The sequence below is a fragment of the Bufo bufo genome, chromosome 4 (assembly GCF_905171765.1).
Source record: "Bufo bufo chromosome 4, aBufBuf1.1, whole genome shotgun sequence".
NCBI lineage: Eukaryota > Metazoa > Chordata > Amphibia > Anura > Bufonidae > Bufo > Bufo bufo.
The window spans coordinates 620,242,563-620,266,701 of record NC_053392.1 but is presented as its reverse complement, the minus strand read 5'-3'; the positions used below and the strand labels follow the sequence as shown (position 1 = coordinate 620,266,701).

At 43.4% G+C, this 24,139-nt stretch overlaps 1 protein-coding gene and 1 long non-coding RNA gene across 2 annotated transcripts in view; both read right to left on the bottom strand.

Moving 5' to 3' along the window:
* Positions 1 to 16,706, bottom strand: part of LOC120999680 (gastrula zinc finger protein XlCGF26.1-like) — a 53,687-nt gene extending 36,981 nt beyond the window's left edge. The window contains exons 1-2 of the mRNA XM_040430698.1: positions 16,679 to 16,706; positions 16,472 to 16,595 (exon numbers count right to left, since the gene is read on the bottom strand). Of these exons, the coding sequence (XP_040286632.1) occupies positions 16,472 to 16,556 (85 nt within the window). The 5' untranslated portion in view covers positions 16,557 to 16,595; positions 16,679 to 16,706. The remainder of the gene's footprint in view (positions 1 to 16,471; positions 16,596 to 16,678) is intronic.
* An 80-nt stretch (positions 16,707 to 16,786) lies between these two features.
* LOC120999772 lies at positions 16,787 to 19,442 on the bottom strand. The gene is made up of 3 exons (XR_005778636.1): positions 19,359 to 19,442; positions 16,959 to 17,101; positions 16,787 to 16,846 (listed from the first exon to the last, which is right to left on the bottom strand). It is a non-coding gene; the product is annotated as an uncharacterized LOC120999772 (long non-coding RNA).
* Positions 19,443 to 24,139: the final 4,697 nt, after the last annotated feature.

Genomic DNA, 24,139 nt, shown 5'->3' with positions numbered 1-24,139 from the left:
ACATAGAAGGCTTATCAATAAATTGCAGTCTTTGGGCTTGGATTCCCATATTGTTGAATGGATTAGGCAGTGGCTGAGGGACAGACAACAGAGGGTTGTAGTCAATGGAGTATATTCAGACCAAGGTCTTCTTACCAGTGGGGCACCTCAGGGATCTGTTCTGGGACCCATATTGTTTAATATCTTTATCAGCGAAATTGCAGAAGGCCTCGATGGTAAGGTGTGTCTTTTTGCTGATGACACAAAGATTTGTAACAGGGTTGATGTTCCTGGAGGGATAAACCAAATGGAAAAGGATTTAGGAAAACTAGAGGAATGGTCAAAAATCTGGCAGCTAAAATTTAATGTTGATAATTGCAAGATAATGCACCTGGGGCATAAAAACCCAAGAGCAGAATACAAAATCAGTGATGCAGTCCTAACCTCAGTATCTGAGGAAAGGGATTTAGGGGTCATTATTTCAGAAGACTTAAAAGGTAGGCAGACAATGCCATAGAGCAGCAGGAAATGCTAGCAGAATGCTTGGGTGTATAGGGAGAGGCATTACCAGTAGAAAGAGGGAGGTGCTCATGCCGCTCTACAGAGCACTAGTGAGACCTCATCTGGAGTATTGTGCGCAGTACTGCAGACCATATCTCCAGAAGGATATTGATACTTTGGAGAGAGTTCAGAGAAGAGCTACTGGTACATGGATTGCAGGATAAAACTTACCAGGAAAGATTAAAGGACCTTAATATGTATAGCTTGGAAGAAAGACGAGACAGAGGGGATATGATAGAAACTTTTAAATACATAAAGGGAATCAACAAGGTAAAAGAGGAAAGAATATTTAAAAGAAGAAAAACTGCTACAAGAGGGCATCGTTTTAAATTAGAGGGGCAAAGGTTTAAAAGTAATATCAGGAAGTATTACTTTACTGAGAGAGTAGTGGATGCATGGAATAGCCTTCCTGCAGAAGTGGTAGCTGCAAATACAGTGAAGGAGTTTAAGCATGCATGGGATAGGCATAAGGCCATCCTTCATACAAGATAGGGCCAGGGGCTATCCATAGTATTCAGTATATTGGGCAGACTAGATGGGCCAAATGGTTCTTATCTGCCGACACATTCTATGTTTCTAATACAGCCTTCATGGTTTACCACAGTATATTGTGTCCGACAGAGGTGTCCAATTCACTTCAAAGTTCTGAAAAGTTGTGCGCAAACACCTGGATGTATCCCTAGACCTCTTCGGCTTACCACCCCTAGTCTAATGGGCACAAAGAGTTGGTCAATCAAATTCTTACCAACTTTTTATGCTATTTCACTAATGTTCATCAGGAAAACTGGGCTAACTTAATTTCTCATTGTATATGGTTACCAGCCCAATATTCCAGTACATATCTCTTCAACCTCTGAAGTGCCTGCAGCTGACATATCAGTAGAGAATTTTTCTGAAATTTTGCAGGATAACAAAAGCGCATTGGGAAAAAAAAAATTCGGATAAAAAAGGTTGCAGATTTGTAGAGCAGAGGTACTGTGAAGTTTGGACATTTGCCCCTGTTTCCCCTATGCAAAGTTATAAACTTCTTACTTTATTTCAGTTGAACGGGTTAACGTTCACTTTTTAATGCTGTGTAACTGCATTTTATATGTATGTTGTTATATATATCCTGTTTATTATCACTGTATTTGCGAGGCTCTGTAGAAAATGTTAATGAGTACTGAGAGACTTTTGGGACTTTGAATGAGAAGCTGGTAATTTTCCACAGCTGCCATAGGGTTTAAAGAAGAGCTTGTTTTGGAGGGAAAAATACAGAATTGTTTACCACCAAAACCAGACAGACTGGCCTTTTGAATGTCTGGTTTTAGCTATGTTGTTATGTCTGGAAACTTGTTTTTGTCTGGTAAAACTGCTGTGTCATTGCCATTGAGTATCATTGAAGCTCTAATGTAAGTCCATGACAGACTGGAGTGGTAACTTTGTAATTGTTTGTGCTGAGTTTCTCCACTCCACCCCTTCCACTAGAAGGTTCTAGTCTAGCTAGAAATTGTATATAAGGAGAGCAGTCAGAGCCCCTAGTGTTCTGCAGTTAGGGAACAGTGCTACTGAGTGACCAGAAGAAGATGCTGAGATGGGGATGCTGAAGCACAGACCATGGGTCACCAGCCCTGTGACCAAGGAGCCACCCAAACTACCGGTGACTGCAGATTGGAAATGCAAAAATCCTCCTCAGTTTTCTCCTAGTGACAAGGTATGGCTTTGCTCAAAGGACATTAATCTGTAAGTAGTGCCATACGACCATTTGAAGTAATCAAAAAGATAAACCCTGTGTGCTATCAGTTAAGCTTCAGGCATATTCCCAATTCTTTTCATGTTTCTCTTCTAAAACCAGTGGTCTTTAATCAATATTCTACAAGTTCTACTCAAACTTCTCAAGTCAGTTTTGAGGATTCCTAAGTCAAAGACATTCTTGGAAAGAAGAAAGTCAGGGGCAAACTCATGTTTTGGTGGACTGGAAAGCTCTTGCGAACCTATAGGAGAATACTGATGCTCTTCTTTTTTGCAAACGTCTAGCCTGAAGAAGAGGGGGTGTAAATGGTGGTACTGTTAGGCCCACAGTCCCTGCCCACCACAGTCCTACTGTACCCTGTGGGTGCAGATACTGCGCTACTCAGGCAGAGGGTGCCTAACCTTGGTTTCTTGGTGACCAGCAGAGATGTATTGAAATCTGGTGCTTCAGCAATTTGTCTGCGATTTGCCTGCGTTATCGCCTGCCTCTGTATCCAGCGTGTCTCGAGTCCTGACCCACCCTGCATGTGTGATCCTGTACTTTCAGTTTTGTTTGTATTTTGGGTTAACTCAGTTTTCAGAAATACAGACAAGGGCTGACAAACACCCATCCTGCCCTGTCTGCACTACCACCCTGCCAGCAATCAAGTCTACTGTTCAGTGCCTGTTTTGGTGTGTTTCTCCTTATCCTGAGCTCCTAGTGCTTTTACCAGGATCCCTTACCCCAGTAGATCTACTGCAAACAATACTGGGACTATCCCAGGAGGTAGTGGTCTGGTTGTTCCCATGCAGCAACCCTAGTGCTTACACCAGGATCCCTGACCCCAGTAGGTCAGCTGCCAACTATACTGGGACTATCCCAGGAGGTAGTGGTCTGGTTGTTCCCATGCAGTGAAGTCCAGATCCCTGTACAGGGGTTAAAGGGTGAATACCAGGGGAGTGCCGGAAAAACGCCCTTAGGGTTTAGCCCAAATCCAAACCAATTAGTTGGTTAGTGGGTCCAAACTCACTGGATTAATAACACCTCCAACAATAATAATGCCCCCTATTGTAACTATTATCCACATTATTCTCTTATATTGCCACCAGTAATGCCCTAAAACACCCTACAGTGCCCCCATATTGCCTCCAGTATAATACATGTCTCTATAGTGCCCTGCCCATGTAATAATCCACCCTATGGCCCCGAAGTGGCGGAAATTTATTTTAAAATTGTCCTGGGGAAAAAAAGTGGCCCCATGTTGTAGGTGGACCCAGACTGACAGAAGGTGGGGTCAGCTCAAGGAGGCAGTGCCAGCAATACCATAGTGCGTAAGCGTATTGTGCTGCACTGTGGTATTTTGTTCAGCTGCCTAATACCACAGTGCAGCACAATATACTTCCTCACCAGCACCAAATATCACAATGCAGCACAATATACCGCCACAACAGCACCAAATACCAAAGTGGAGAACAATATACTGCCTCAGGAGACAAAATATCTCCACAGAAGCTGCCCGCTGCAGTGGCCAGTGCCAGCTGCAATGTTTTGGCCTCCTCCACCAGTTATCTCCAATTAAGATATAAAGGATGGAACTGAGGAGGTGAGACACAGACAACAGCACTGAGCCAGTCCTACTGTCAGCCTGCTGCCTGGCCATACAGGAAGATACAGCACTAGATATATATAACGTCCATTGACATCTTCTGTTTTGCAGACATTTGGCTGCCACCACCAATAGTGTGCCCATTGTGCACCTCAATGTCCCCACACTAGTAGTAACATGTAATAATAACTACAAGATATAAATTTGGTATTGCCTTAATCATACTGACAAACAGAATAAGGCCTCATGCACATGACCGTATGTATTTTGCGGTCTGAAAAAAACGGATCCGCAAAAAATATGGATGACATCTGTGTGCATTCCGTATTTTGCGGAACGGAACAGCTTGCCCCTAATAAAACAGTACTATCCTTGTCCGTAATGCGGACACTAATAGGACATTTGCGGAAAGGAAATACAGACATAGGCCTCTTGCACACGACCGTATAGCTTTTTCAGTATTTTGCAGTCCTCAAAAAACAGATCTGCAAAAGATACGGATGACGTTCGTGTGCATTCTGTTTTTTGCGGAACGGAACAGCTGGCCCCTGATAGAACAGTACTATCCTTGTCCGTTATGCAGACAATAATAGGACATGTTCTATCTTTGAACGGAACGGAAATACGGAAGGAGTACCTTCCGTTTTTTTTGTGGATCCATTGAAATAGTTTCGTATACAGAACTCAAAAAACGGAACGGAAACAAAAACGTTTGTGTGCCATAAGGCCATAAGGAAACAGAATGTACACAGAAGTAACTTCCGTTTTTTTTGCAGACCCATTGAAATGAATTGTTCCGTATACGGTCAGAAAAAAAAATGGAACGGACACGGAAAGAAAATACATTTGTGTGCATGAGGCCTAAGTTTGTCATATCATTTGCAGTGCACAATGAACATAGTAAATACAAAACCTGAAAAAAAACATGGTTGAATTGTGTTTTTTTTTTTCAGTTTCACCCAACAAAAAATATTTTCCCACTTTCCAGTAGAAGGTACCGTATTTTTCGCCCTATAAGACGCACTTCCCCCCCCCCCCAAAAGTGGGGGGAAAATAGCAGTGCGTCTTATGGGGCGAATGCTGCTGATTTTGCTGAATTTTCAATGATACACCCGCCGCAATGCAGCGCGCCGGGTGTACCAGCTGTGAGGGAGGAGGGGATGGGGGCCGGCATCTGCTTTTATAATGACAGCGGGGCCCGTGCAGTGACTGTATTCTACTACACGGGCCCCGCTCACTGTATAATCGTATCTCTAATACTTAAAGAGGACCTTTCATCAGAATCAAGTATGTAAACTGAATATACATACATGGAGAGCGGCGCCCAGGGATCCCCCTGCACTTACTATTATCCCCGGGCGCCGCTCCGTTCTCCGGTTATAGGCTCCGGTAAAGTCATAGTTAGGCTCCACCCATTTGAGCCTGCCGGCGTCTCTTTCTCCTATGTTGTAGCGCTGGCCAATCGCAGCGCTCAGCTCATAGCATGGCTAAGAGCTGAGCGCTGCGATTGGCCAGCGCTACAGCATAGGAGAAGGAGACCGCGGCAGGCTCAAATGGGTGGAGCCTAACTATGACTTTACCGGAGCCTATAACCGGAGAACGGAGCGGCGCCCGGGGATAATAGTAAGTGCAGGGGGATCCCTGGGCGCCGCTCTCCATGTATGTATATTCAGTTTACATACTTGATTCTGATGAAAGGTCCTCTTTAATTGTTATGGGTATATAATCGCATAATCAGCGCCTGTATACTTACAACTACAAGCGCTCGGTAGGTAGCAGAGAGGAGGGAGGAGGCAGGCCGGGAGGACAGGCGCTGGCAGCGTGAGTCACTACGTCACGCGCCTGCGCCGCCCACTTTATGAATGAAGCAGGCGGCGTGGGCGCATGACGTAGTGACTCACGCTGCCAGCGACCGTCCTCCCAGCCTGCCTCCTCCCTCCTCTCTGCTACCTACCGAGCGCTTGTAGTTGTAAGTATACAGGCGCTGATTATGCGATTATATACCCATAACAATTAAGTATTAGAGATACGATTATACAGTCACTGCACGGGCCCCGCTGTCATTATAAAAGCAGATGCGACCCCCACCCCCTGTATTGAGGGTCATTCACTACAGGGACACTTATGGAGGGGATCTGTGGATGACACATAGCATAAGATGCTATATATGTGTCATCCACAGATCCCCCCCATAACTGTCATACACAGATCCCCATAACAGTGCCATCCAGAGACCCCAATAAGAGCCACCCACAGATCCCCCATAAGTGTCACCCAAAGATCCCCCATAACAGTGCGTCACCCACAGATCCCCCATAACAGTGCGATGTACTGGAAGTTTTAAAGATTTAGTTATTAATATAAGTATTATTAGTAGGATAATAAATAAAAGTTAAGTCTTAGGTAATTAGGTAGGTGCAGGATTAATAGGTGTAACATAGTCCTAGGGACACCAGTAGTTATGATTTATTGTAGGGGTGGGCGATATGGCCTAAAATCTATATTGCGATATAATTTTAAGCATGTGCGATATGCGATATATATTGCGATATATTGTTTTCTATATTTGGGGGGGCGTGTTTAAACTTTTTTTTACTTTTTATTTAATAACTATTAGTCTCCTTAAGGGCTAGAACGTAGAACCCTTGTCATATTCACCCTAATAGATCTCTATTAGGGTGAATAGGACTTTACACTCTCCCTGCTGCCCTGTGCTTTGTGCACACAGCAGCAGGGAGCTGATCCCCCTCCCCTAAATGGTGCCATCCCCAGATCCCCCCCCTCCCCTAAACGGTGCCATCCACAGATCCCCCCCCTCCCCTAAACGGTGCCATCCACAGATCCCCCCTCCCCTAAACAGTGCCATCCACAGATCCCCCCTCCCCTAAACGGTGCCATCCACAGATCCCCCTTCCCCTAAATGGTGCCATCCACAGATCCCCCCTCCCCTAAACGGTGCCATCCACAGATCCCCCCTCCCCTAAACAGTGCCATCCACAGATTTCCCCCCCCCCTAAACGGTGCCATCCACAGATCCCCCCCTCCCCTAAACGGTGCCATCCACAGATCCCCCCCCTCCCCTAAACGGTGCCATCCACAGATCCCCCCCCTCCCCTAAACGGTGCCATCCACAGATCCCCCCTCCCCTAAACGGTGCCATCCACAGATCCCCCCCCCTCCCCTAAACGGTGCCATCCACAGATCCCCCCCCTCCCCTAAACGGTGCCATCCACAGATCCCCCCCCCCCCCCCCCCGACGCTCACAGGAATACATTTAAAAACTAATCAGTAACTTTAACTTTATTAATTGGTGATCTCTTTACTGTATACCTTACTAGGTCTTAGCTCCGATAACAGCAGGCAGTGCGGGGGGCGGCGCTCACTCACTGACGTCACGCGCCTGCGCCGCCTACTGGGAGGAGCAGGCGCGTGACGTCAGTGAGTGAGCGCCGCCCGCCCGCTGTTACCGGAGCTAAGACCTAGTAAGGTATACAGTAAAGAGATCACCAATTAATAAAGTTAAAGTTACTGATTAGTTTTTAAATGTTCTACTGTCAGCGGCGTGGCCCTGTATAGTCTAACCCCCAGGCAAGCGTCCCTGTCACCATGGGAACGCCTGGGGGTTAGAATATACCATCGGATTTGAGTTTTCACGCGCTCACTGAGATCGTGAAAACTCAATGATTTACAGTCAGTCCCTCCCCTCCTCCTCTTTTGTCACTGGTGGTCAGCGGCAGCCGCGCACAGTGGGGAGGGAGGGACTCTCTCCTTCTCCACTGTGCCCAGTGTGCCAGCTCAGGAGAAGATGGTGCGCGCAGAGAGCGCGATCATATCGCGGTCCGGCGATATAGGCGATATGCTCAAAATCCATATCGTGGCACAAATTTATATCGCATATCACCTATATCGTCTATATCGCCCACCCCTAATTTATTGTATAAAACACCATATCCTTGCACTTAAAGGGAAAGCATAGTAATTGAAGCATAACAGTGCGTCACCCACAGATCCCCCATAACAGTGCGTCACCCACAGATCCCCCATAACAGTGCGCCATCCACAGATCCCCCATAACAGTGCGCCATCTACAGACCACAATTAGTTCAAAACCCACCAAAAGCACACCTTTTGGTTCAAAATATATATTTTCTTATATTCCTCCTCAAAAACCTAGGTGCGTCTTATGGACCGTTGCGTCTTATAGGGCGAAAAATATGGTAATATAAAAAAATTGTGCCAAGAAAAAATAAAAACTTGCCCTGCAAAAAATAAGCCCTCATATGGTTATGTGATAGGAAAATTGAAAAAGTTATGGCTCTTGGAAGACAGAGAGAAAAAAAATGAAAATGAAAATGAGTTTGGTCATTTAGGGGTTAACCATACACTGCAATAATGGAGATAGCTGAGAATTACACTCGGCTATTTCTGACAGGTCCCATAGTAATGAATGAAGAGGAACGTGCAGATGCCCGACCTTCTTAATTTGTATTAGGGGTTCTGATGGGTTCAGCAATTAAGCTTTATTGAGACAATAGTAAAACGTACGCTGTATAAAAGAGATAGAAAACAGATAAAGGGTGTGTGTCATATAATGTTTTGTATACAACAAAATACATCATTAGGCACAGGTCCTACAATGAAGCTCCACACCTGCCATATTCCCTACAATCTGGTCATTACAATAGTTTCTCTATCTGATCACTACAATGGTTTCTCTATCTGATCATTACAATGGTTTCTCTTTTTGATCATTACAATGGTTTCTCTCCTGTGTGAGTTCTCTGATGTCTAACAAGACCTGATCTCAGGCTAAAACATTTCCCACATTCTGAGCATGAAAACGGCTTCTCCCCTGTGTGAGTTTTCTGATGTGTAGCAAGACCCGATCTCAGGCTAAAACATTTCCCACATTCTGAGCATGAAAACGGCTTCTCTCCTGTGTGAATTCTTAGATGCTCTGCAAGAGATGATTTCCAACTAAAACATTTCCCGCACTCAGGACATAAAAATGGTTTCTCTCCTGTGTGAGTTCTCCGATGTCTATCAAGATCCAATTTTTGACTAAAATATTTCCCACATTCTGAGCATAAAAATGGCTTCTCTCTTTTGTGAGTTCTCAGATGATAAACTAGATTTGATTTAAGGGTATAACGTTTTCCACATTCTGAGCATGAAAATGGCTTCTCCCCCGTGTGAAATTTTAGATGTTCCCCAAGATTTGATTTCTGACGGAAAGCTTTCCCACATTCAGGACATAAAAATGGCTTCTCTCCTGTGTGAGTTCTCTGGTGTCTCTCAAGGTCTGATTTTTGACTAAAACACTTCCCACATTCTGAGCATAAATATGGCCTCTCTCCTGTGTGAATTTTTACATGTTCCACAAGAGATGATTTCCGACTAAAACACTTGTCACATTCAGGACATAAAAATGGCTTCTCCCCTGTGTGAGTTCTCTGATGTCTAACAAAATCCATTTTGTGACTAAAACATTTCCCACATTCTGAACACAGAAATGGCTTCTCTTTTTTGGGGTTTATCGGATGATTGAGAAGAGCCAAGTTATGGGCAAAACCTGTTCCAAATTCTGAACATGGAAGGGTCTTCTCTCTGTTGTGAGTGATCCAATGGTAAAAAAGAAATGAACTCTTACTAAAACATTTCCAACAATCTAAACATGAAAATGGCTTCTCAGCGAGGTGGACTCTTAGATGGTTCACAAGATTTGCTTTCTGACTAAAACATTTCCCACATTCTGTACATGAAAATAGCATCTCCCCTAAGTGGATTCTTACATGGTTCACAAGATATGATTTCCGACTAAAACATTTTCCACATTCAGGACATGAATATGGCTTCTCCCCTGTGTGACTTGTCTGATGTGCAACTAGAAGGAATTTCCTAGTAAAACATTTTCCACATTCAGAGCATGAAAATGGCCTTTTAGCTTTATGATTTCTCTGATGCAAGAAAAGATTAGATTTCTTTTTTAAATGTTTCTCACATGGAAATATTTTCCCGTGTTTCTGTTTCGTTCTTGTTTTGCCAACCAGATTTGATAAAGGTTTCTTGAGACCTGCGGTATCGGTGGACAGATCTCCATTGTCAAGGACTAAGGGTACATTAGGAGTTATTGAATTATCTTCTGTGGTATTATTATCTTCTACTTCATGATAGGGAGATAAACGGAGATGTCCATGGGAGTGGCTCATCCTATCTTCACCTGGAAAAAAATAAAACAAATATTTTATAAAAAATCTTTATTTAGAGTAAGTTAAATTAAGCTTTAATGATACAATAGTAAGCCAGGAAACAAGTACACTGTATATAGGAGATAGAAGAAAACCATTAATGGGTTTTTCACATCTGTGTTGGAGGCTCCATCACAGATTTCGTTTAAAAAAAAAAAAGTTAAAATATGCTGCATGCAGGACTTTTTTGTCCGGTAAAATAAAAAATTAAATAAAAAGAAACAGGATCCTGAACAGAAACTGAATGGACTTCATTGTAGTCAATAGAGTCTGGTCATGTTAGTTCGTCTCGGTTATGTACCAAATCCGGCACTTCCGTTATTTTCGTTGTTCTGCTCCTCTAGCAAAGCATAACGAAGGAAATAACTAGCACAGATGAGAACCTAATGCACAACTTCAGTAATTACAGTTCAAACCAGAAGTTTACATACACTATATAAAAAGACACATATGCGTGTTTTTCTCAATATCTTACATGAAATCTGAATAAACCTTTCCTGTTTTTGGTCAATTAGGATTACCAGAATTATTATTTTTTGCCAAATGATAGAATAATGAGAGAGAGAGAGAGAGAATGTTTTAAGGCAATTTTATTACTTTCTGCAATGTCAAAAGTTTACATACACTAAGATTACTTTGCCTTTAAACAATTCTGGACTGCCCATATGATGATGTCATGTGTTTGGAAGCTTCTGTTAGGTTTGTTGGCAACATCTGAGTTAATTAGAGACATACCTGTGGATGTATTTAAATGCAGACCTGAAACACACTGATTCTTTGTGTAGCATCATGGGAAAGTCTAAAGAAATTAGCCAAGATATCAGGAAGAGAATTGTGGACAAGTCTGGCTCAAACTTGGGTGCAATTTCAAGATACCTGAAGGTGCCTCGTTCATCTGTACAAACAATTATACGCAAGTACAAGCAAGATGGGAATGTCCGGCCACCATACCGCTCAGGAAGGAGACGGTTTCTGTGGCCCAGAGATTAACGTGCTTTGGTCCGACATGTACATATCAACCCAAGAGCAAAAGACCTTGTGAAGATGATGGCGGAAGCTGGTAAGATTGTGTCAATATCCACAGTGAAACGAGTACTGTATCAACATGGGCTAAAAGGCCACTCTGCCAGTAAGAAGCCATTACTCCAAAAGAAACATAAAAAAGCCAGATTAATGTTTGCAAATGCACACAGGAACAAAGACCTACATTTTTAGAGACATGTCTTGAAGTCTGCCGAAACTTTTTGGCCATAATGATGTCACGAGGGTGTCAAGAGCCACGTCTGACTCCGTTATACCCGGGGTCAGGAAGTCGCAGCAGGTGGCTGCGCGCTCTATGTCTAAAGATAGTGCTGTTACTTAATGCTAGCTTTCTGGGTTTGCCTTGCAATCCTTTTTGTCTCACTCAGGGATCCGTAGCTTCTTCTCCTCAGCTGTTTTTTGTCCAGCACTCCCAACCTCCTTATATTCTCCTCTCCCACTTCTCTGGTTGCCAGATATAGAGCTTCCTGCCTGGACTTCTATACTGACCCACTGGAGCTGAGTTGCTGTTATCCTTGGTTGTCGTACCAGAGCATTACCCTCCGGATCCCTGTTGGTTGTTTGTTGTCGCCCACCTGGGACCTTATGTTTTGTCAGTATTGTCTGTCTTCTCCCTAGTGTTTCCCTTTAGTGTTAGTGGTGCGGACTAGTGTTCCCACCGCCCTATTCACTACGTAGGGCTCATCTTAGGGAAAGCCAGGGTTTAGGAACGTGATCGGCGTACGGGTCAGAAACCCGTCTCGGGACGTCAGGGCAGTCAGGTGCCAGCCGCAAGGTGAGTTAGGGGTCACCATCTTTGCCTCTCCCTTGGACAGGGAGTTTTGTCAGGAGGAATGGGCCCAAATTCCGACCAACTATTGTGAGCAGCTTGTGGAAGGATATCCAAAACATTTGACCCAAGTCATACAGTTTAAGGGCAATGGTACCAAATATTAATGAAATGTATGTAAACTTTTGACTTTGTAAAAAGTTATAAAAATGCCTTACAACATTCTTTCTCTCTCATGATTCTGGGATTTGGCAAATAATAATAATTATGGTAATCCTAATTGACCAAAAACAGGAAAGGTTTATTCTGATTTCATGTCCCATATTGAGAAAAACATACATGTGTCTTTTTATATAGTGTATGTAAACTTGTGGTTTCAAATGTAAATCACATTCACTCATAAAAATTAAACCCACAGAAAACACCATAGGGGTGAAAATGTTTAAATACCTGAGCTGTGAGTGTTTATAATGTCAGAGAACAGAGATAAGGAGCCGTCAGATTAGCTGGCTGATGGAGCAGAGAGAAAAATCTGATCCCACTGCATCTCAGCTCTATACAGAAAAAAGGGCTTTATATTTGTAATAAAGACCAATAAGAAAAATTACTTTATCTCAAAATAAGTACAATGCAATAATTAAAAAAAATTCGCCCAAAAGTGTACATAGCCATTGAAGCTAGATTTCAGTTTATCGTGCACAGACCTCCCTAGGTGTGCCACAATTATTAAGAGAAATTCACCTATTAAGAATTTTGGTGGATTTTACGCCAGCAGACATTGCGTGTAAAGCAATAGTCCTAGTAATTTTTCCCCATAGTCCTCATGAGTTTTTTTTTGCTTTGTAGAGGTCCCAGAATATAATCATTTGTAGAGATAGAGATTCTATCCAGACCATACAACAAAATAAAAATAAAATAATCATAGATTTGAGTTGAAGCAAATGCAGCATGGTAGCCTGAAGTGAACACATTCCTACAGGCAGGAGTGGATTTTAGATTTTGGGCTGCTTAGAAGTGGTGGACCTCTCCCCCAGGGGTGGACTGGCTATTGGGTGGCCTAACAATTCAGTAGGTCAGCATTCTGGGATAATGTGTCAGTCTTATCTGTACAGACATTACATTAGGTATATACAATTGTAATAAGACCGGGCACAGTCTACATAGGAGCCACAACCTCTACCTGGTGACGTGATATATGGGCTACTATGTACAATGAACAAAGTTGCTCCTCTAGCGTCCTGGGACTTAAGATTTGTAGGAAACCTTGTTATCTCATTTCTTTTATTTTTTATGATTCCCCCTCCTTCCCTCCCCAAGCTTTGACACGCTATGACAGCAATAGAAAATGATGTCACTGACAGATATATCTGTGGGTAAATGTATATTTCACTGCTTTAAAGAACAGTGCGTTTAAAAACACATCACGCCGGCACATGTCTCATGCATTTTAATTTTCCAAAGCTTTAAAAAATTGTCCCTGATCGGGGGCAGATGATGTTTAAACACACACATTGCTATGAGATAAAAAATAAAATAAAATTGGCTTGAGAGAACATGATGGTTGCCAAGTGGCACGGCATGATCCTAAAGTCAGCAGAATCCGCTAAGTGGTACGGCAGCAACTACATCGCCAGTATCTCGGCCACTCGGATTGCTGGGCGCGTAGAGTTGTTTCCTAGCCACGCATTCCAGTATCGATTGCTGGCGATGGAGAGGAGGAGGATGAGCAGTCTGAGCAGAAGAATCAGAAAGGAATGATGATGATGTGAAAGACACTGTACTGCTCGTAGATGCGGCCTGGGAAAAGGAGGAAACTCCTGCCTCAGTGGCTGGCTGTCCATGGCTGACTTTGCCCAAAGGATGTGGTGATGCCGCTTCATGTGGTTTAATACAGCAGTGGTGCCTATGATTGTGTTTGCCTGCCAACGTTTTATTTTGCTCTTGTTAATTAATTACATTTAACAAGGCCAAAAAAATTAATTTTGACCATGTGGAAACTGAAAATACGTAACTGGAGAATGGACAATTGAGGCATGACGGTCCATTTTAACTTAACACACACAGGTAGATTGCTGCCACACCATGGGTATTGCTGCAGTAATCACATATATATGCTGCTTAATTAAATTGAAAGCGTCTCCCAAAAAAAAAAAAGATAAAATTAAGTTGCGACTGTGTGGAAACTGAAAATATGTAAATGGAGAATGGACAATTGAGGCATGATTCTGTTTCAACTTAACACACACAGGTAGATTGCTGCAGTAATCACGTGTGTTTGTATATATATATATATATATATATATATATATATATACACTCACCTAAAGAATTATTAGGAACACCTGTTCTATTTCTCATTAATGCAATTATCTAGTCAACCAATTGCATGGCAGTTGCTTCAATGCATTTAGGGGGGTGGTCCTGGTCAAGACAATCTCCTGAACTCCAAACTGAATGTCAGAATGGGAAAGAAAGGTGATTTAAGCAATTTTGAGCGTGGCATGGTTGTTGGTGCCAGACGGGCCGGTCTGAGTATTTCACAATCTGCTCAGTTACTGGGATTTTAACGCACAACCATTTCTAGGGTTTACAAACAATGGTGTGAAAAGGGAAAAACATCCAGTATGCGGCAGTCCTGTGGGCAAAAATGCCTTGTGGATGCTAGAGGTCAGAGGAGAATGGGCCGACTGATTCAAGCTGATAGAAGAGCAACGTTGACTGAAATAACCACTCGTTACAACCGAGGTATGCAGCAAAGCATTTGTGAAGCCACAACACGCACAACCTTGAGGCAGATGGGCTACAACAGCAGAAGACCCCACCGGGTACCACTCATCTCCACTACAAATAGGAAAAAGAGGCTACAATTTGCACGAGCTCACCAAAATTGGACTGTTGAAGACTGGGAAAATGTTGCCTGGTCTGATGAGTCTCGATTTCTGTTGAGACATTCAAATGGTAGAGTCCGAATTTGGCGTAAACAGAATGAGAACATGTATCCATCCTCTGATGGCTACTTCCAGCAGGATAATGCACCATGTCACAAAGCTCGAATCATGTCAAATTGGTTTTTTGAACATGACAATGAGTTCACTGTACTAAAATGGCCCCCACAGTCACCAGATCTCAACCCAATAGAGCATCTTTGGGATGTGGTGGAACGGGAGCTTCGTGCCCTGGATGTGCATTCCTCAAATCTCCATCAACTGCAAGATGCTATCCTATCAATATGGGCCAACATTTCTAAAGAATGCTATCAGCACCTTGTTGAATCAATGCCACGTAGAATTAAGGCAGTTCTGAAGGCAAAAGGGGGTCCAACACCGTATTAGTATGGGGGCACTAATAATTCTTTAGGTGAGTGTATATATATATATATACACACACTGCTTAATTAGATTTTGACCACCCCCTTAAAAAAACTAAAAAGGATTTCTGTGAAGATGGGGAAACAAAATGAAAAGTATTTGCTTGTAGGTAGTTGCTTTTGATGTGCACCTGCACTTCTGATAGCAGGCACAGCCATAGGTCCTGTCTCCTGTTTCCCTGTCTCTCAGCTGCCCTGCTTCTCTCTATTGTACACAACACACAATTCTTCTTTGCAATTCTAAACTTTCCCTTCACTCTCCCTGGCAATAAGCTTCATTGATTTCTGACCGTCCCTGATTGTTTTTTCACTCTCCTTGACTCCCTAAGATCGTTTTCCTGGCAGACACTGTAAGACCCAACCACCCTCATTCACAGCCCAGCACAGATTAGAGTACTGCTCGGGCAACTCCCTGCCTGCTGCAGCACTGATTGGCTCATCCAGGCTGTCTGTCAGGGCAAGCCCCCCCAACTTCCTCTCAGGGTCATGTTAGAACCCTTCTTCTTCCTCCCACCGACATATGCACTAAAGTGGCGCTGCGAGTCCTTTGAGTGGTTTAGCCAGAAACATAGTTAATGCGGTTAAAAAAAAGAGGCTCCATTTACACATCCGTAAATCTCGGCAAAGGAGAAGTGCTCACTAACACATTTAGACAGATTTGTGAACAACATTTGAGAGTAAAGGGTCTTTTGTGTATGTAGAAAATGTTTCAGATCTTTGAGTTCAGCTCATGCAAAATGGGAGCAAAACCGAAAGTGTTGCGTTTATATTTTTGTTCAGTGTAGTTATCTGGTCCATAGAGGTCACATGACAGCTTGGGGTGGTACCTGTATAAACTTATGCACAATATGTGGTCCTCTGAGTTGTACTTTGTGCACCTATGTCTATGGGAAATCACAATTTTCTGCAATCTTGTTTTATACTATTACATGCACTGTGTATGGATATGATGGGACTAGGGGGCCCCATAGTTGGCCTGAAACAAGTAAGTGATCGTGTCTGTGTAATATTTTTTGGATATATCATTAAGCCTGAAGTTTTATTATGTTCTCCGGACGCCGGACCCTCTTCATTAACCAATAGGAAATACACACAGTGACTGAATACATTGTCTATATGTGATGATCAGATGATGGGGGAATCTGACTCTCAGAACTGTTCTCTACGGTCATGGAAGGTCTCCTCTTACCCGGTGATGTGAGGGACTGGTGATTCTCCATCATGACGTCCTTGTACAGATCCTTGTGTTCTTCTAAATACTCCCACTCCTCCATGGAGAAATAGACAGCGACATCCTGACACCTTATAGGAACCTGACAACACAAGGACACAGTCATTACCAGACCCCTCCCTTGGCATTATTGTATAATGTCCCAGCATTCCCAGCAGCGCTCACCTCTCCGCTCAGCAGCTCAGTGATCCTGGTGGTAAGTTCTAGGATCTTCTGCTCAGGTATCAGGGAATGAGGTGGAGGCTCGGTGATGGGGCTCTGGGTCCTGCTCCATCCTCCTGACACACGGGGTGTCACACACTCACCAGACGACCTCTTCACTACTGTGTAATCCTGTGTATGGGGAGACGCCAATCACTACAGAGATTCTAAGAATCCTTCACCTTTCCAGACATTTCCCTGGTTTATTACTAGAGATAAGAGAGATGTCATGTGAGACTCTCACCTCTCCAGTTATCAAGGAGATGATCTCCAGGGTGAGGTCTAATATCCTTGCAGCCATGTGGTCTCTGTCCTTCTCTATCCTTGGTGGGTCATTGATGGAAAAGACCATTGTCTTTCAAAAGAAGAATCCTGAACCTAAGAAACCTGAGGGAAAGAAGGAGGACTGAGAGCAAAATTGCATACGGAAGAACATCTTTCATGAAGAAAACTGATTCAGGAATTGGGAATTATAGAGGACTACTGAGAGCGTACAATGGAGATGACTTTTTTGGTGTCATATATACAAGATCGCTGATCATAATATGATATATCAGTCATTGAGTCGCCCCCTGCTATATACCACATTACAGAGGACACACACTGCAGTGAACCACATGCAGCAGCCCATTCTCATCTTTCAGCCCAATATAAGGCCTCATTCACACGTCTATGGTATATCTGTGATGGCATAGTCCATGCTTCATCCACGACTTCTACAGAATCATACTGACATAAAGCTGTCAGTATGATTCTGTAGCAGTAAGGTCATGCAGAGACATAGCATTATAAATCAGTGCAATGCTGTGTGCTCCTGCATGACAAGCAGTGTATCCAGCCCCAGTCAAAGGGGAAAACAACCCCATGTGGAGGCATTGCACACAGGCAGTGCTGACCAGGGCGTGCTAAGACCCTGCAGCTCTCTTATGACAGAGATACCCTGCGAACATGGGAGCCAACAGAGGAAGCAGCATAGCCACATCTGTTCACTGAGCTCTGCAGTGAGGAAAGGAAAAGGCAGAGGGGGTAATACAAGCCTTCTGTCTTCTCTTCGGGGTTCCTGGCCGTCATTGACATCTGGGGACCCTGCTTGCTCTTGCTAGATTACAGGAACAGGTGCTTTAATTCCACACTGTATATGGACGACACTCCGGACTAAAGCCTTACATTTATGGAGCTTGGTTGTAAGGGTGTAAAATATAAATTAGGTCAATCACTGTCTGAACCCTCGTCCTGACCCAATTACCTCATAAAAGATGTAAATATCACAGACTACCACCATCTAAAACATAGCCTTTAATATCAATATTTAAAAGAATAACCCATATGTAACAAAAAAGTAAAGAAAACTAATTATATTATAACAGAAAAAGGGGGATAAACAGGCATAAAAATGTGTAATATATCAAAGGGGATGGAATATTTTAGGGTAATGCTATATGAATAGCAGACAAAAATAAACCTGCATTGACCACAGTAAAAAAAAAAAAAAACACAGCAAAAACCACATTGTTAGCCCAACAACTACACGTGTTATAACCGTAAAACTAATATGTACTAAATGTGGATAAACTGTATGTTCTCCAGATCTGAACCGGCTGATCCAGGAGAATAGACCATGGCTTCTTTATATGTAGACAGTCGGCACTGACACACAATATATACATAATACACACACAACACACAATACATACATAATACTCAATACATACATAATACACACATAATACACACAATACATACATAATGCACACACAATACATAATACACACATAATACATACATAATACTCAATACATACATAATGCACACACAATACATACATAATACTCAATACATACATAATACACATAATACATACATAATACACACAATACATAAATAATGCACACACAATACATACATAATACACACAATACATACATAATACATACATAATACACACAATACATACATAATACATACATAATACTCAATACATACATAATGCACACACAATACATACATAATACACACATAATACACACAATACATACACAATACATACATAATACACACCTTACAAGGGTGGAGGGAAGGGCCGTCTGTCTCGTATTAAAGGTTTATTCCCATATCGCTAGGATATGCCTCCAATCTCTGATAGGTGCCGGTCCAACCTCTGGCACCTGCACCTATATTTAGAATTGACCCCATAAAGTGGGCACGTGCGGCTGCCCTCCATTCATTTCTATAGAACTACTAAAAATAGCCGAGCGCTGGCTCAGCTATTTCCATCATCCTCATAGAAGTTAATGGAGCGGTGGCTGCGCTTGCGCAGTGCACTTCCCATTCATTTCTATGGGACTAGCGATATACCCCAGTGTTCAATATGAGAATACCCCTTTAAATAAATAGATGTTTGGGAGCGGGAAGAGTCGCCTCTTGTTACTGAGATGAATCTAATGATCCGACTCACTAACTACAGCTGGAATTCCCATCACTGACTCTGCAGTCTGGGAGATCTAAAAGCCTCACCCCCTCCAACATACAGTCCCATGTAAAAACATCCCTTCACTCTCTCATCCAAAATACAGTCCTATGTAAAATCCCTACAGCCGCTTCCGACAAACAGTCCCATGTAAAAACATTCCTGCAGCCCCTTTACCATACAGTCCTATGTGTAAACCCTGGCTTTTCTCTCTTCCACTGAATTCAAGCAAAAAGCACAGTCCTGTAATGGTCGTGTGTGATGTAAATGATCACATGACTGTGACATCATCAAAGGTCCTACAGCCTCTAACATTTCTGTCCCTCCCATGTAACTAATCACATGACTGTGACATCAAAGGTCCTACAACCACTAACATTTACATCCCTCCCATGTAACTGATCACATGACTGTGACATCATCAAAGGTCCTACAACCACTAACATTTCTGTCCCTCCCATGTAACTGCTCACATGACTGTGACATCATCAAAGGTCCTACAACCAATAACATTTCTATCCCTCCCATGTAACTAATCACATGATTGTGACATCATCAAAGGTCCTACAGCCACTAACATTTCTATCCCTCCCATGGAACTAATCACATGACTGTGACATCATCAAAGGTCCTACAACCACTAACATTTCTATCCCTCCCATGGAACTAATCACATGACTGTGACATCAAAGGTCCTACAACCACTAACATTTCTATCCCTCCCATGTATCTAATCACATGACTGTGACATCATCAAAGGTCCTACAGCCACTAACATTTTTATCCCTCCCATGAATCCAATCACATGACTGTGACATCATCAAAGGTCCTACAACCACTAACATTTCTATCCCTCCCATGTATCTAATCACATGACTGTGACATCATCAAAGGTCCTACGGCCTCTCTCATATTTCTGAGGTGCTGGCTTATTTATTATCCGAGTTATGTCTCAAGGCCTATTTAAAGGGTCGAACATTGATTTATAGGAGAGCTGCCTTACATCTGGTGGCATTAGAGGCAGCGCTTTCTAGGAGCTCATTTGCATATCAGTCCCATGGACTGATTAAAGCACTCATTAGTAACAGCCCTCATAGGAAAATACTGGCAATTAATATTGCCGGAAATTACTGGCACTATATGACTGGCTTGGACTGGGTGGCACAGACGATATCAAGACCAGCGCAGAAAGTGACTGTCTTGATAAATTTCCCCCTACAAGCCGCAGGGACCTTGTGATGTCACAGGGTCACCTGAAGTGCTATGGGAAGTCAGGTGGGTTTGAAGTAGCAGCAGGGTAATATCAACATCCCACGTGCTGTGGTCATAAAGATTAGTAATATAAAAATAATAATGACTAAGCCTAATCATGGTGTTTACTGTCAGTCACATGGTAAATTTGGGATCTAGGCTTCCCATGTCATGTGACCCTCTGACATCACAAGCAGTGATGGTCAGTTCGCAGTGTTCGCCAGCTGCCATCTTGACTCACCCGTCCGGCGATGCACAGGTAAGCCCTTACCTGCGCCTGTGCTGGGAGCCGGTCTGAAATCAAATGCAGAACAGCCGCCGGGGGCCTTCATCGGGCTGTTCTCGGAACTGCCTGCTGCCGGTGACTGCATTTGATTTCAGACCGGCACAGGTAAGGGCTTACCTGTGCATCGCCGGACGGGTGAGTACCTCTACCTTACTAAAGATGGCAGCCCGCATGTGTTCGCTGGCGAACACTGCGAACTGACCATTACTGATCACAAGTTCCTATAGTGCATGGAGTTTAGACACTACTGTAGTGAGAATTACTTGACCTAACCCTCCATACACTACAGGTCTTGCTTTGCTTTCTTCTGGCAGATTTATCAAACTGTCTTAAAGAAAACTGTCTTTTTTGCCTGAAGCAACCAATCACAGTAGAGCTTTTCTTTTTTTTACGAGATGTCTGGACCTGTACTTGTAGGTGGTGTCAGGAATGAGAGACTTCAGGATTCAGCATTTTAAACGTCTACTGTTTATTTTGCATCCACGTAAGGCTTCTTGCACACAAAAGTTTTTTTTTCCGTTTTTTTTTCCGTTCTGTATACGGAACCCTTCATTTCAATGGATCCGCATGACTGTGACATCATCAAAGGTCCTACAACCACTAACATTTTTATCCCTCCCATGTATCCAATCACATGACTGTGACATCATCAAAGGTCCTACAACCACTAACATTTCTATCCCTCCCATGTATCTAATCACATGACTGTGACATCATCAAAGGTCCTACGGCCTCTCTCACATTTCTGAGGTGCTGGCTTATTTATTATCCGAGTTATGTCTCAAGGCCTATTTAAAGGGTCGAACATTGATTTATAGGAGAGCTGCCTTACATCTGGTGGCATTAGAGGCAGCGTATGCCTTCCGTTTCCGTATTTCCATTTTTACGTTCCGTTGAAAGATAGAACATAACGAACAAGGATAGTACTGTTCCATCACGGGTCACCTGTTCCGTTCTGCAAAAACAGAATGCACACGGACGTCATCCATATTTTTTGTGGATCAGTTTTTTTTTCAGACCGCAAAATACTGAAAAGGCCATACGGTCGTGTGCAAGAGGCCTTATACAGTCACTTGAGTAAATCCATGGCATCGAAATAGAACATAAACAGCAAAACAAAGGTCCTTGCTCGTCTGGGCGCTAACTAAACAAAATCGTCACCTCACCTAGGTACTTGCTAAACACACAATAAAACTCTCCTCAGCCAGCAGGTCATGTAGCTCCAAGCTCCGACACTGAATGAGGTTCTCAGCCCTGTATTTATTCCCCAAAAATTATCCCAGTAGCTACACCTGCTTTTGCCTCAAGCTAGAAGAAATAGTTGTACTGGAGCGGGAGGGAATGGAAGGTCCATCATTGTGGCTTCTCTTGGCCAGGCTCACCAGTTGTAAGACAGTATGGCAACGCTACGGTTTGCAAATATGAAAGAGGAGTGGAAGCAACGCACTGCCCTGTTTCTGTTGGGGACAGGAAGATGTCCATTGAAGAGGACATTGAGGAGGAGGATAATTGCTTGCTATGGGAACCAGATAGGCACAACCATGGAGGTGTCAATAGCACCTGGCCTCATTGCTATGGTGCAGCATCACCACTGCTATGCAAAGCATTAACTGGGTGGGCCATGAATGACACCTGGCCATAATTGCTGCTCCACGTGTTGATGGTGGAGTGCACCTTGCCTTTCAAACATAATTCCAAGGAGCGGCCATCTTCTCTGTCACATGAGAGTATAAGGCATTGTCTTTTTTGAGAAATAATGGAGGCTAGGTATCCACCATCCAGGCTGACCACACACCATCAATTGCCTTATAAGCAGTGGAATCCACTGCACCACTGGTACGGTAACTGCACCACCAGCAGCTTGGCCAGGTGGAAGTTCAGTTGGCACACAAGCGGATTACTGGGAGTGCATTTTTTTTTCCTGCCCACTTATTCCGTTATGGAGGACTGACAATAAGGGCTCATTCAGACGGCTGTATGTGTTTTGCCGTCCGCAAATTGCATATCCACATAACACGCATACTGGGCCGTGTGAGTTCCGCAATTTGCAATCCGCACATGGAGGTCCTCTCATAGAAAATGCCTATTCTTGTCTGCAATTGTGGACAAGAATAGGACATGCTCTATGTTTCTTGCGGGGCCACGGATGGAACAATGGATGCAGACAGCACACAGTGTGCTGTCCGGATCTTTTGCGGCCCCATTGAAATGAATGGGTCAGCACCCATTCCGCAGGTGCGGAACAAAACGTACGGCCGTCAGAATGAGCCCCTAAGAAGAGGACGAGGAGGAGTAGACAGAGCAGGAGAACCAGTAGCTGACGATGTTGGCGATGATGATGGCAACAACACTGTACTACTTATAGAGGTGTCCTGGCTACTAGAATGTGGGCAGGTGGACATTCTTGCTTACATTGATGGCCAGTTCAATTTTTCCATGTGAGCAGGTGATGAAGCCTCGTCTGCTGAAGAAGAGCTGTACTTCTAAATTTGTGCTTGAACAGCCACGTCTTATTTTTTTCACTGCAGAGTTTGCACACTGCAATGGTTTTTTCATACCCACACAGAGCCACCACCACTAGATCTTGCCCTAGATCTGAAGCTTTTGAGCTTGCACCAAGAGCAGCAGCACCATCTGCTCCTCAGCTAACCATAGCAGAAGCAGATCTGCCCCTGGCAGTTCTCTTGAATGTTTTGACTGTACATTGGCTCTGCTCATTATTGCTGTCTCTACCTCCTCATCACCCTATAACAGCATAGTAGTTTTGTCAACTTGTCTTTTATACTAGACAGTTTTTTTCTGACTCTACATATTTTAGCACCAAAAAGACATTAGGCCTGTTAGTGGCGCAGATACTGCATTATTTCCAAAGTCAACTGTCAGTGTGTTTGTGGAAAGGGAAACATATCACACTGTGCCTCCATGTCTAACTTCCAGAAACCAGATTTGCAAACCGTTCCATACTTTGTGTGACTGAGTATATTTAGGCCCAAAACCTGGAGGAAATAACACATGCTCCCTGCATGGATTTTTAAAAAAGTACAGTGGCCTGCGTAAGATGCTGGCTACACCTCTTAATTCGCTATGTTGTAACTTGCTGGATTTCAACATTGCACATTCTCGAACATCTGTACATTGGCACGAATGACAAAGTCAGGGGGAGATGGAAGGTCCGTAAAAATTATTTTAGGGAACTGGGAGAGAAGCTCAAGTCCAGGACCTTCAAGGTAGTGTTTTCAGAAATACTACGAGTGCCACGAGCATCACAAGAGAGACAACGGGAGCTTAGGGAGTTAAATAAGTGGCTCAGAAGCTGGTGCAGGAAGGAAGAGTTTGGGTTCATGGAGAACTGGGACGACTTCTCTGTCGGTTACAGGCTCTACAGTAGGGACGGGATGCACCTTAATGGGGAGGGTGCAAC